The following is a 12,674-nucleotide window of genomic DNA, read 5'->3' as shown; positions in this document are numbered from 1 at the left end:
GTTTCTCCTTCTGCAATGACTCTTGATTCATTTCATTAATTTCATTTGGGTCACAATCCAAATTGTTTGGTTTCACGACCAACACAATGAAAAAACGACCAGGAGGGAACATCTTTTTCTAAAACAAGTGTATGTAAATAATTAGATTCTTTTATTTTATGCAGTCCGGTGGTTTATAGAGAAATATCAGTGAATTAAAACTGATAATTTCACTGTTTCAAACAGTGAACATTATCAGTGGAAATCATCGATAATTTTCACTGTTTACTGTGAAATGACGTCATTTTTTTAACGAAATGACGTCATTATTCCAGCGAAATTCTTTAGTTAAACTCTTTTACAATGTATATAAACTGTTAAAAAAGCATAAAATAAAAAGAAAATGTGTTAAATTCGGTGGAATATCGATTTTAATTCACTCGTGATCATAGAAAATATGTATTTTCACTCGTGGCTGCGCCACTCGTGAACATATCGTTTTCTATGATCACTCGTGAATTAAAAGCGATAATCTACCGAATCCAACAAATATCCTCTATTTAACAATTTAAATTTGCAAGTATACACGTACACAAAAAGAAATATGGAAACAACATTCGGTATTTTAACGATTGAGGTATGTTAATTGAAATAGTTTGGCAAAGATGTTCCGAGGCATGGCTCAAGAATGTATGCAGTTTGGTGACCTTTTGCCAAGACATTATATAAAAAACAAATAATAACTTTGATGAAGTGCAGAAAAGCGGCTTCATTTAAAAAACGATTGATAACCTTTGAACACAAAGTGGTGTGAGTTGATCGGAAAAATGTACGCTCTTAAATATTTTCATAATAAATGGTCGTTTTAATGTCGTTGAAACATATTTATAATTTAGATCTGGCTGCAATATTTAGCTTCGATGTTTCAGCGTTTTGAAAAACGGCTTTGAGCGTTTTGGCAAACGGCTTTTAGTTAAAATTTATGATACGTTTTACCAGATTGACATACTTCTGAGGCAAGTTTGACATTTTTGTCTTACATAAGTAACTTTATAGTAGACGATTTATATTGATAAGTGTAATACATTACAACATTACGATGCAGTTTTAGCAAATATTCTCCGCCAGACGGTCTTATTTTGTGCACACCTTATTTCACAGTTTGTAACAAATGTTTTCAAGTGCGATTGTTGCCGAGCTTGAACGAAATGCGAGAACATTAGAATCAGCAAACGGTTTTATTCGGAACTCAGTTAAAACTCGTCTCCCGCTTATTTACATCAGGTATATTTAGAAATGGACTTTATCAACGGGGTAACACGTTGAGATTCAAACTGATTTCACCTCAAATATGTCATCAATTAAGATTTTATATGTTATTCAAGTGTATATATTAGGATAAATTGAGTCCCGAAAGAGGTATTTCATAAATGTTTTATAACAACTAATGAAATACAAATGCGTTCACAAAAAGCAATAGTCTTCAATTGAAGACACTCGGAAATAAAAGACTCTAAAGCATAATTTGAAAAGGGAAAAGAAGATCAGTACTAAGTCAACAAGCATGCCCGAAATAAGATGAACAATGCCGAATAATATTTACGGGAAACAGAGTTTCTGGCGTTTTATCTCATTCGCAAATAGGTAAAAACATTGACATTGTGTCGCACAAACACACATAGTGACACAAACCGACACTTCTGAGTTTACAACTCATCCATTGGACGACGACACAGATGACGAAAAAAAAACACAATCTGAGTGAAGATGAGAGCAGAACGGATTTTGCGATTAAAAGTGATATATATGCCATACAAGTTCAATTGTTCTGACGAGTCGGTTCCGATGGTAACATCAAAGTTAGACAACATGGCACAGACGAGACGGTCTTAGCTTTCTTCCAATAGCGGGAGTTCTGAGTACAAAGTGGTAGTAGATGACAATGTGGCCGACAATGCAGCAAAAGGTTTACATTGTTTCGGTTTTATAAATAAATAAGTAATTACTGAAGTAAAGTAATCCAGTACAGACTCATTAGTTTGGCTCTCTAGTACGAAATATTATATATGTTATATTTGCCCTTGTAAAGTATGGTATTATAAACCATTGGTCAATAGTGGAAGTCTTCTGTTGTTCGTAACAACCGGTTAACCTGGAATTAAGTGCTCAGAAAAAAGTTGCATTTTCAAAGTTTCTGAAAAGCCAGATTTAATCTTACTGTAAACTTTTTCATATGGAAAGTCAGGAAAGGCCCGTTTGTTATTAGTGGTGTAGATATATCTTTATGGGAGAGTATCATGATATCATGCTATTTAATAACACATGACGTGTAAAGAAAATACACGGTTTGCGCAAGGATAAAGAAAGTTTATCCTGAGTGTTTATGCACAACTTAAATAACGTACGTAGTAATTTTATGAGACAAATGTACGTGGTGTTGCTGTATATTTGGATGGAAAAAAGAGTAAGGTTTGAAATAGCAGTTGACCAACTCGCACAATTCAGCTCATTGTTATACCAATATGTTGAGAAAATTCGCAAATAATTTATATAAATTTGTGGTTATTATCATAATACGTTGTTAAAATTGGTGAGACATTTATATAAAGGTGTAAAGAGTTAATTATTTTATGTGTAAACTAGATCTTTAATAAAAAAAATAAAATAAGGCAAAACCATCCGATGAAGATCAATTGATATCAAATTGAAAAATAATGCATTTCTAATTTGTTTCATGCCAAAATGCAGATTAACCGTGTCCTTTGGAATCTACGGTATCTACTAAACTGACCTTATACACGTCGCCACTTCATGTTGACTAGACATAAAAAAGTTAATTTGGTAACCCTCTTATTAGATACGTTAAAATAGGATACATTTAGTTTTCCTGGCAAAAGGGATACTATTCGTTACTGGAATATAACGTATAAGCTTTCAGCATTTTATCCACGGGTGTTTTCTTCTTATGAAGCTGCTGGGATTGATTATAACGTGAATATATTTTCAGTGCGTCCAACATAGGTGTTTTACAAAAAAATATTATAAAATGAAATATGATAGGTATACAGTATTACTCACAGTAACTGTGATCGCCCCAAATGTGGTCATGGTTTGGTACTTGCCCTGGTAATCCACATCAGAGTCAAGGTCAAAGACTGGGCACTGCACAAAATAATAACAGTGTTTCTAGTATACATAGTACAATATAGGAAAAATAACTCAGATATGATAACCAAGGTCAAAACCTAAGCAATTATCTTCATAAACGAGAAACGCAAAGCAAGGACAAACATGGGAAATGCTGTTAAGCAAATGCGACTGAACAATGACCAGGACAGTATAATGAAATAAAAAACGCACTGAAATAATATCATAGTCTACCTGCCGGGTTTAAAATATGAGTTTCAAATAACGCTGCAAACAATTTCTGCTATATTCTGAAACCTTGCACAAGAACGAATTTGCATTGATTGCATTTCATCATGCCTCACAGAGAAGTTACTCTGTTGCAGTAGTGCGTATTTAACAATTAAGGGGTGTTGCTGCAGTTCTGCTGATTTTTTTCCATCTTTTTTTATAATTTTTATGTCACCCAAAAAAACGTCATTTTTTCACTATTGTAGCCACATAACTGGAATTTAATTTTTTTTTTCTGTCTAATAGAATTCTGCGAAACTGCTCAAATATGTTCATCTACGTATTTTAATCAAAAAACGCAAATAAAAAAGGGGGTCACCGCATTTTTAACAGAGTTTTTTTGCTTTAACAATCCGTACCGTCAACGTAAAATTTAATAAAAAACAGCAATTAGGCAAAACCCAAGTACAGGTACATAGGTTGTTAGAAATATGCATAAACATTAGAAATTGTTTACAATCTTTACTGGAATCTCATCATCTTACCAAAAGACATTACTAAAAAACAATATTTAATAAAAAACATTAGACAATACAGTATCAAACTCGACCTTAATCACTAATAACTTACATGCACTTTTTCACAGTGTTCGGCATGTTTTGGAGTTTGTGATAAAATGCTTAAAATTGATAAACGTGAACAACAGGACTAAAGAGCTCCAGTATAAAAGAAGAATGACATTACAGATAGAAAAAAGAAGTTAAAAAAAGTTAACCCCACCTGGGATCGAACCACTGACAATGGTATTATAAACCAACTCGGTAATTTCTGATGATAATGATAACACAAATATTGAGTTGTGATAAAAGCATTATCGGTGTTGCTATTAATATATCATCGGTTAAATAAACTGCCGCAACACCCCTTAACTAATTAATTTGCAAATTAATTTTAAACATAGTTTTGAGTGTTTAATTGGCATAACAATGATACGACGATTCTGTTAATACGTGTGCGTTTTATGTTTTATTATTGGCTAAAAGCGAGGTTAAGATAGCCATCAATATTGGCTTACCCCCCTCCCCCAAACGAACTTCATTTATCTTTCCAAGGCGGTGACCTAAGCTCTTAACATTATTGTTTTGAATGTTGTGGTGTATGCTTTGTCCCATCTAGTATAGACAATTTGACATTTGCATTTAATAAACCACTCTCGCATGTGAACAATGTTGGTTCTCCTTAGTATTTTTACATAATATTTTTTACATTGTGTTCATTATATCTACATTTAAAGTCAAACGATGTGCTATGCAATACGATTGGAAAATATTTTTGTTTGTCAAAGTCAATCGACGGGACTTAAACATATATTTAATATAGATATAAATTCATGGGTCAATCAGGATTCTCTAAAATAGCAGTTTCAATACAGCGAACTGAAATAAGGTCAATGTCGAAACCGTAAAGTTGTTTTTTGAAGTATGTTTCTTAAAACACAACTTCAGGCGTATGTCAAACCACTGTCAATGAAACAGGTTGCAGTTGTATGCAAAGGACAATTTATTGAAGAATACATGTTTTTATTGTTGATATACTAACAACATCAACTTTAAAGATAAACGACTCAACGCGAGTATCATACCTTGATATCTTGAATGGAAAGAACAGCACATGTTTTGTCTACGGAATTTGCTTGGATGTGAACCGAGTCCAATCCTTCGGGAAAGGTATACAACAAATAAACAGGGGTGGATGCGGAGGCCACTACGTTCCTGGAATCTCTTTAAAAATATTATTATTCAAATGAATATTTCAGAATATTACCTTTTATGTATAGCAACTGTATGAATAGTATTAACTTATTTTGGATCACACTAGATACAAAATGGAACTTTGCATACATTACGAGGATAAATAATTATCTAAAATCATCGTGTATTACATGACTCAAGACGAGTCATATCACACACCACCAAACATAACAAATGGGCCGTGATGGCGATTGGGCATTCACTTAGCTCAAATAGACCAACAAGCGTCGTAAAGTTTTCCTGATGGTCTTATCTCTGACTTTCGGTGAAATACATAATAGTTCTAATGAGATACAATTAAACGGAAGTACAAATATTTTGGAAGCCAGTTTGTTATACTTAAGTAAGTAACAATGACCCGGTTTATGTACCATGGTCATTTCACTATTGTAGTAAAGACACTTCAAAATATACGTGTGTGTATTTGTGTAGTATTATTTCAATGTTTTCAGTTTTATTATTTTTATGTCCCCACCACTATAGTGGGGGACATAATGTTTTTGCAGTCTCTGTTGGTTTGTTGGTTTGTTTGTTTGGACAAACTTTAACATTTTCCATAACTTTTGCAATATTGAAGATAACAACTTCATATTTGGCATACATGTGTATCTCATGAAGCTGCACATTTTGAGTGGTAAAAGGTCAAGGTCATCATTCAAGGTCAGTGGTCAAATATATGGGTCAAAATCGCTCATTAAATGTACACTTTTGCAAAATTGAAGATAGCGACTTGATATTTGGCAAGCATGTGTATCTTGTGGAGCTGCACATTTTGAGTGGTGAAAGGTCAAGGTCATCCTTCAAAGTCAAAGGTCAAATATATGTGGACATAGTGTTTCACAAACACATCTTGTTCTTTTTAGTGAATACTCTTGGCTACGTGTTGCGTTTGGTGTACATGCATAATGGTCTAAACCAATTAGGCGTTGTTTTGACCGATCCAGGGCAACAACATTACGCATAAAAATGAGAATAGCTGACGTTACGCTAGCTATACTCATTTTTCGCGTAATGTTATGTTTTGTGTATTGTAACTTTGTTTTTGCTATACTTCCATCGGATACATAACATCAACCAGATATGAGACTGTAACCAAATTTATAAATATCAATTTTGACCCACTACAAAGGTGAATGGAATTCAAGATACTGAAGCAAGCTATTGACAGAGTATACAATTTAAAAAGCTTTGAAGTGCTTGAACAAAATAAAGGCATACTGGATCGTAAAATCTTCAAGAATGTCTGCCTTTAGACTGAATGGCACAGAAACTGTTGACTGAGAGGAAACGGTCACCGTGAACGCCTCAGGAAAAGCTTGATCCAAGTTCCGGTTTAGGTCAACTGGGCACAAGATCCTACTAGCATAACTATATTCATACCTGAAAAATAAAAACGTGAATTAGAAATGTTCGTGAACAAATAATGTCATATGAGTATATGTAAAACTGAGTAAACAATATAAATTTTAAGCAACACTTAAAGACTTTACGTAGAATATTTTGAGGACAAGTATTTCATATAAGTAATATTACTATCGGTATGATGATAGGGAAAATACTTACACGTCTCTCAAAACCAAAGGTATTTGCCATGACAGAACATTTAATCGTTCCCGTACCACAAACAGGACTGGGTACACCGTAGTAGAATTGGAACTAAAGGTGCTGATACGGACGGCAACCGTCTAAAATGTACACCATCTGTTTTAACATGGTATGTATAAAATGTATATACTCGATTACTTCTAGGTGAAAGTGACATTATCATTTATCATACCACCGAATTGATATTTGCCTGATATAACGTTGCCTGATATATCATGGTCAACATGAAGGTCTTAAAACAGTCATGTGTGGAGGATGGTCATATAACTCGGAATCAACTATAAAGTACTCAGTTTTAGTAAATTCCAATCAGATTGAACAAAACAAACAATTTGATACCAAGATTTAATATATTTTAAACACAAAATGCAACACAAACAGCGAAAAACATTTTTACAAATATTAAGCGCGCATACTGAGGACGTTATTATAAACACGTCAAGCGACAAAAGTCATATTCTTTCCCGCTAAAACTGCAGCATTTTAGCGATTTTTTTTCATTATTTCTTTAAAATCGGGAACGTAGAGGTATGATAAACAAAAAAAAAACCAGGTTACTGCCTGGTAGTTGTGTAATATATCAGGCTCGGAACGAATAAAATGAGCCTTGCCTGATATATTACAAAAAGATCTAGCAGTAACCTGTTATTATATATTTACGTTGGCTAATGTTATTTTAAAGTATTTAAGGATGATATTAGATGATTATGTTTTCCCAATTATTTCTGGGACAGACTGGAATGGTTTCCTATACAACTACATTTTAAATAAGCGAGTGGATTTCAAACAAGAAATACTGTGGTCATGGATAACCTATAGATGAACATGTCAACAGTTCGTTACAAGAACAACTTCAATTCATACCAAGCATCTAACCAAACTGTAAAATATATAACCGATATAAAATGCTGACATTTTCAAGTCGTATGTGGCATATAGTTTCCCCGCGGCTAAAACAACGCACACATTTGCTGACATGAAGCCCTACAAGGACCGTAATTGAACCACTGCTGAAAACTGGAATTTATATCATCGCACTACACTTGAAAGACTTAAAGAAAATCAGTCCAAGATCAGGGAAAATTAAAAATAAATCATCCTCTCATCGTATGGTCTGCCCCAGTTGGCCCCAATTATGACGCATGTAGGGTTTTCAAACTTGTCCACCCCAAGTAACAAAATAACTATGCTTCTCTGTTTTTAAGAAATGCACATTTTACGATCAACTATGGTAGGGATATTGGATTTTTCAAAAAACTATTGTATATAATAAGTTTTATGATTCAAACACCCCTGTCATACCAGTAGGGTATAACGAACATTTTAAAATGAAGACATGTTTCATACAATATTGAAATGTTATTGTCAAGTTTCACCACACCCTGCACAGGGTAGCCGCAATAATTATGGCACTTTCTCACTGAACGTCCTATTACAGGGGCCTATTTATCTTTAAACTTCCTTTCTGATACGTAATTTAATTTTTAAGAAATGCCACAAAAATATACACATAACATTTTACAAACGAAAACATACTTAGTTATCGAGGAAAGTGGTATGAATCCTGAGCTTTGCACTTATAAGCAATTAGATGATCTTACATAAAATAGCTATGAAGATAAAATACGGAAACATTTGAAATATTGCAAACAATGGAATGCATTATAAAAATACGACAGAAGCAATAGTTATTGTCCTTGTGTATTGTTTAGTAAGATATATTTGCCTTCAATATTTCCAGTATATCCCTCTAGTAATTTTTAAGATATTCCGTAAACAGAATGCAAATAGAACACATTATAAACGTAGGTAAATTCTTTATAGACGTAACGAATATTATGGCTCCGCACTGCATTTACCCTTCGATTAGATCTACGTTTAAAATTGATTAATTTGCAGGAGATGCCATTGATAAAATGTAATAAATATACACAATGGTTGCAGGAGTGATAACTTTTGAGCATTATACTTCCCCTCATTGGAATCTACAACCTACAGCAAGTTTCAAATTTGCACCTGTTAGTTTTTGAGATATGCCTCCTAACAAAAACTCGGACGAACCTCCGGAGAGTCATAGGTTTAATTTGATTCTAGTGTAATCCTCCCTTTAAAACGTTGTCGTAAATTATTATTACAGAAAGAACAATAACGCGAGAACATAATAACATTTGGTCGTAGTTGCGTTAGGGATATGGTGATCGCCTAGAGATCAGAGTAACCCAGGCGGGAGTCTAAATACTGGGGAAGTACTTTCCCAAAGACACAACCTACTGTATAATTAAAGAAAATGTTTACTTATTTATTATTAATTTACAGATGTTCAATTGTGTATCATGAGTTACCAGTTAAAATGAACTTACCTCTGGTAGTCTGTCTGTTCTATACCGATAGACAATAGCATCGTCCAAAGATGTGGTGCCGTTATACGTGGTGTTAAACTGACTTTCTTTTAGTTTCATCAAAACGGTCGACATCATGTTAGCACCATCGCATTGCTCTAAACAAAAACATAAACAAAAGAAAACAAATAAGAACGGTGCAAGAGTTGCCATCCTTAACACTGACTAGACAATTAACTATGCAGATGTCATAATAAATCGCAATGTGGATGTAATCCACCGTGGCAGTTGGTACAAGATAAATATCAACTGATCTTTACGCTTTGAACATGTTGACTAATCTCAACAAGCGGTTTTATCTGGGATATTAGGAAAATGCTGATTATTTTATAGGACATTATTTAGTTACCAATCTCCCAATGCAAATAACCATACTGAGGACTCTCAAATTGAAATAATCTCATTGTTAGGTCAATTTAGAAAACGTTTGATAGCTAGGAGAATTAGCATAAAAATCTTGCAAATCTGTAAGCAAGCATGAAATTGTGCATGAACTCCCAGTCACAGGTGGAAGTAACGTTCCAAGGATATTTTTTTTTAATTTATTGATTTATTTTTAGGAGCCCAATATATTCAAATAAATATATAAAATCATGTTGAATGAGAATTTTTTTTTGACAAAAAGCCATGAAAAAAACACCCTCTGATATTGAAATCATAACAAGGTCATTAACTAGAATTTATCATAGACCTGTCTTCGCGGGCCGCAAAAATGTCAAAAATAGCTTTAATCCAAAGCATCCCTTAATCCTCCTATGGGCAATTGGACAACCTTTCAAAAAATTTTAACTTCAAAAAAATCTGTCCAGCCGTTTACTCACAGTCGGTCGATAACCAAGCAATATTTCCAGTCCGTTTGTCAACCCGAATAAAACTTCGACAGACTTTCAAACAATATTTTTTAGTTTTTGCCCCTTAATCGATAGCTCGCGCCCTATTCCTTTAAAACAACGAAGCGTGATAAATAATGAATGCATATGCAACCACTTACCCCTATTTTTTTCACTAGGTTTTATATTTTGGGGTCAGCGTGTGGTCAGCAATGAAACGATTGAATATCCATGCACAACATTAAATGCTGACTTGGCTTATAGCTTGCAACCTTTATCTGAATATCACATTTTATAGAAAAGGACACCTTGATTTTATCATCCCGCGTTCTATAAATTAAATATCTCAAACACAGATACTATTTGAATTATCTTATGTTTAGGTCACCTCGTTACATGAATGATCGCATGTTGTAAAATCATCTGATATGCATATACATGTTAAATGCTAGGACGTCAACAACACGTGTTTGTGGTTTTATCCGTATTTATCTTGATAAAATCTATTGACGAGTGTTTACATCATTTATTCATCTCAAACTAAGATAGTTGCAATATAGATTGCCATTTTATCAGCCAAATTACATATTAAATATAATGCAATCTTCGGACTATAAGTTTTCATACTCTGCATTGATTGTAGGGCGTATCTAAACAGTACCAATTACAATAAAGTGCCATTAAATGTCTTAATAAGATCATACGCTTAATCATACCATAGTAAAACACCCAACGATCCTTAAACAATATATGTGAATAAAGAAAGTTCATATACATTATAAGGAGAGAAGTTCTGAATAACCCTGCTAGTATTTTAAACTCAATTAAAAGTCATTAAACAAGATTGATTACACATAACTTAGAGTCAATAAATATAAGTCGTCAAGTAATGATGTTGCACCTCTAGATTTACAATAAACTATTATAAATAATTGAAGTTCAAACTAGTCTTTATGACAAAGGTGATGATTGTGGTTTATATTGTGTCATTTTTATTTTTTGGAAGGTACTGTCCAACATTTGATACCAATACATCCATATTAAGCGCACCCCTAGGTGTAAAATAGTTTTCTTTTTAAATGCTATATATACTTATTTATTCAACATGTTTTAAGACTGCTGTTTATGTGTGCCATACATGTGTGTGTATTGTCTTTATATTATAACTTTATTGTGATATATACGTACATATGTGGTTCACAATTATTGTGCAAATGGCGACAATTTTGATACAAATGTACAATATTTCACCTCTAAATGTCAAAGAAGAATAAATTGTATCTTTTAAACATTCTTAACAACAAAGCAACCTGATTACTGTTTGTTTTCATTAGTCTCCGAGTGCAAATACCTTGATTTTCAATAAAAATTGTATACACAATTATGCAGCCGCCATTTTGGAAAAAAAATTGCCGCCATGTTATGAGTTTTGGTGGCTAACGGGTTTTTTGGAAAGAGCACATATTAAGCTACATTCATGGAAAATTTGGTACTTGCTTACAAGTTTGCAAGATTTTGCTGATAAATGAACCTAAATCCCCTAGCTATAAAGAAAGTGCGTATACAATTTGTTTTAGTTGTTTTTTAAGTTATATAAAAAGCTGATAAATCACACCTTTGAATAAATGTTCAAAAAGACAGCACATACCTAAATGAATGTTCTCTTTATACGCGCATTTTAAGACCACGACAAAGTGTTTCTTGCTATATATGGTGATATGCCTTGCACTCAAACCATTCTCAACATTTAACTGATTTTCCTAATAGTTTACAGCGGATGAAGTCCTTTCATAATTTAACAACAATATATTTATTTAAATCATTTAATAATGTTAACAATAAATATGTGAACATATCACGAGTGATATAGTTTGTTCGGGTGAGGGTTCTTTTTTTCAAGCATCTTGATGAAAAGAGTATATCAAAAAATCCTACGGAAGCTATGATGTTCAATAAATATATTATATTACTATATTTTATTTTTTTAGTTTATTTTTTATGTCATACTGTAAACGATATATAACACGATCGTTTTCGAATAAAATTGATTTTGACACATTAAAAAAAAGTAAAACAAGCTAACAATAAATTTAGATCTCTATAGATTAAATGACAGTAGGTATCAATAGGGAGATAATTTCTGCAAGGAGTTGAACAGGCAAGTAGGCCGGTATGTAAACAAAACTACTTTCCCGAAGACTGCCAGGATGTTTGTTTTCATGGTTCTTTCCACGCCGTACAGCTAGGGATTCCTTCACACATTTGAATAAACTTAAACTTAACACTTACTCAAATCCCCATTCTCTCCCCCCACACACACGCTTTCGTGGTTCCGGTTTACGAACCGTCGCTTAAATGAACCTATCTTTACTAGCACTTACAGAATTCATTATACACGTATATGAAGGAGTAAATACACATCTTGGAAAGCGAAATAGTATATTTATTTGATAAACATCTAATTTTTAGTATCAGATGCGGATTTTTTTCAAGCCCCCGTGAAATATTTCATGTTGAAAAATCAGTGTTTTATCGTTCGGCAACAGGCACTTGGTTGGCTTATTTTGAACGATATAATCAGCGTTCATGTAGAAAGGCAGCTTAGTAATGTCAAATTTTACCAAGCAGATAAGAGTTGAACATTAAAATCTCCAACAAAGAACATTGAGGGTTGAGTTTATTTAATAAGGGAG

General features: G+C 33.2%; 1 protein-coding gene across 1 annotated transcript; it reads right to left on the bottom strand.

Annotated features, from left to right (window-relative positions):
• Positions 1-3,057: 3,057 nt before the first annotated feature.
• LOC127842436 (SID1 transmembrane family member 1-like) lies at positions 3,058-9,363 on the bottom strand. The gene is made up of 5 exons (XM_052371939.1): positions 9,113-9,363; positions 6,711-6,832; positions 6,366-6,527; positions 4,979-5,052; positions 3,058-3,141 (listed from the first exon to the last, which is right to left on the bottom strand). The coding sequence occupies exons 1-5, from the start codon at positions 9,302-9,304 to the stop codon at positions 3,128-3,130; spliced, it is 564 nt and encodes a 187-aa protein (XP_052227899.1). The 5' UTR covers positions 9,305-9,363; the 3' UTR covers positions 3,058-3,127.
• Positions 9,364-12,674: the final 3,311 nt, after the last annotated feature.

Source organism: Dreissena polymorpha, chromosome 8 (assembly GCF_020536995.1).
Source record: "Dreissena polymorpha isolate Duluth1 chromosome 8, UMN_Dpol_1.0, whole genome shotgun sequence".
Lineage (NCBI taxonomy): Eukaryota > Metazoa > Mollusca > Bivalvia > Myida > Dreissenidae > Dreissena > Dreissena polymorpha.
This window is presented reverse-complemented; position numbering and strand designations above follow the sequence as displayed.

What these genes read in the sequence shown, in the direction of transcription:
- LOC127842436 (XM_052371939.1), bottom strand. Translation starts at nt 9,304, where the DNA reads ATGGCAACTCTTGCACCGTTCTTATTTGTTTTCTTTTGTTTATGTTTT. An exon ending in GAACAGACAGACTACCAGAG is followed by an intron (nt 6,833 to 9,112) that starts GTAAGTTCATTT and finishes TGTACATTTTAG; the next exon opens with ACGGTTGCCGTCCGTATCAG. An exon ending in CTTGAAGATTTTACGATCCA is followed by an intron (nt 5,053 to 6,365) that starts GTATGCCTTTAT and finishes CCTTTCCCGAAG; the next exon opens with GATTGGACTCGGTTCACATC.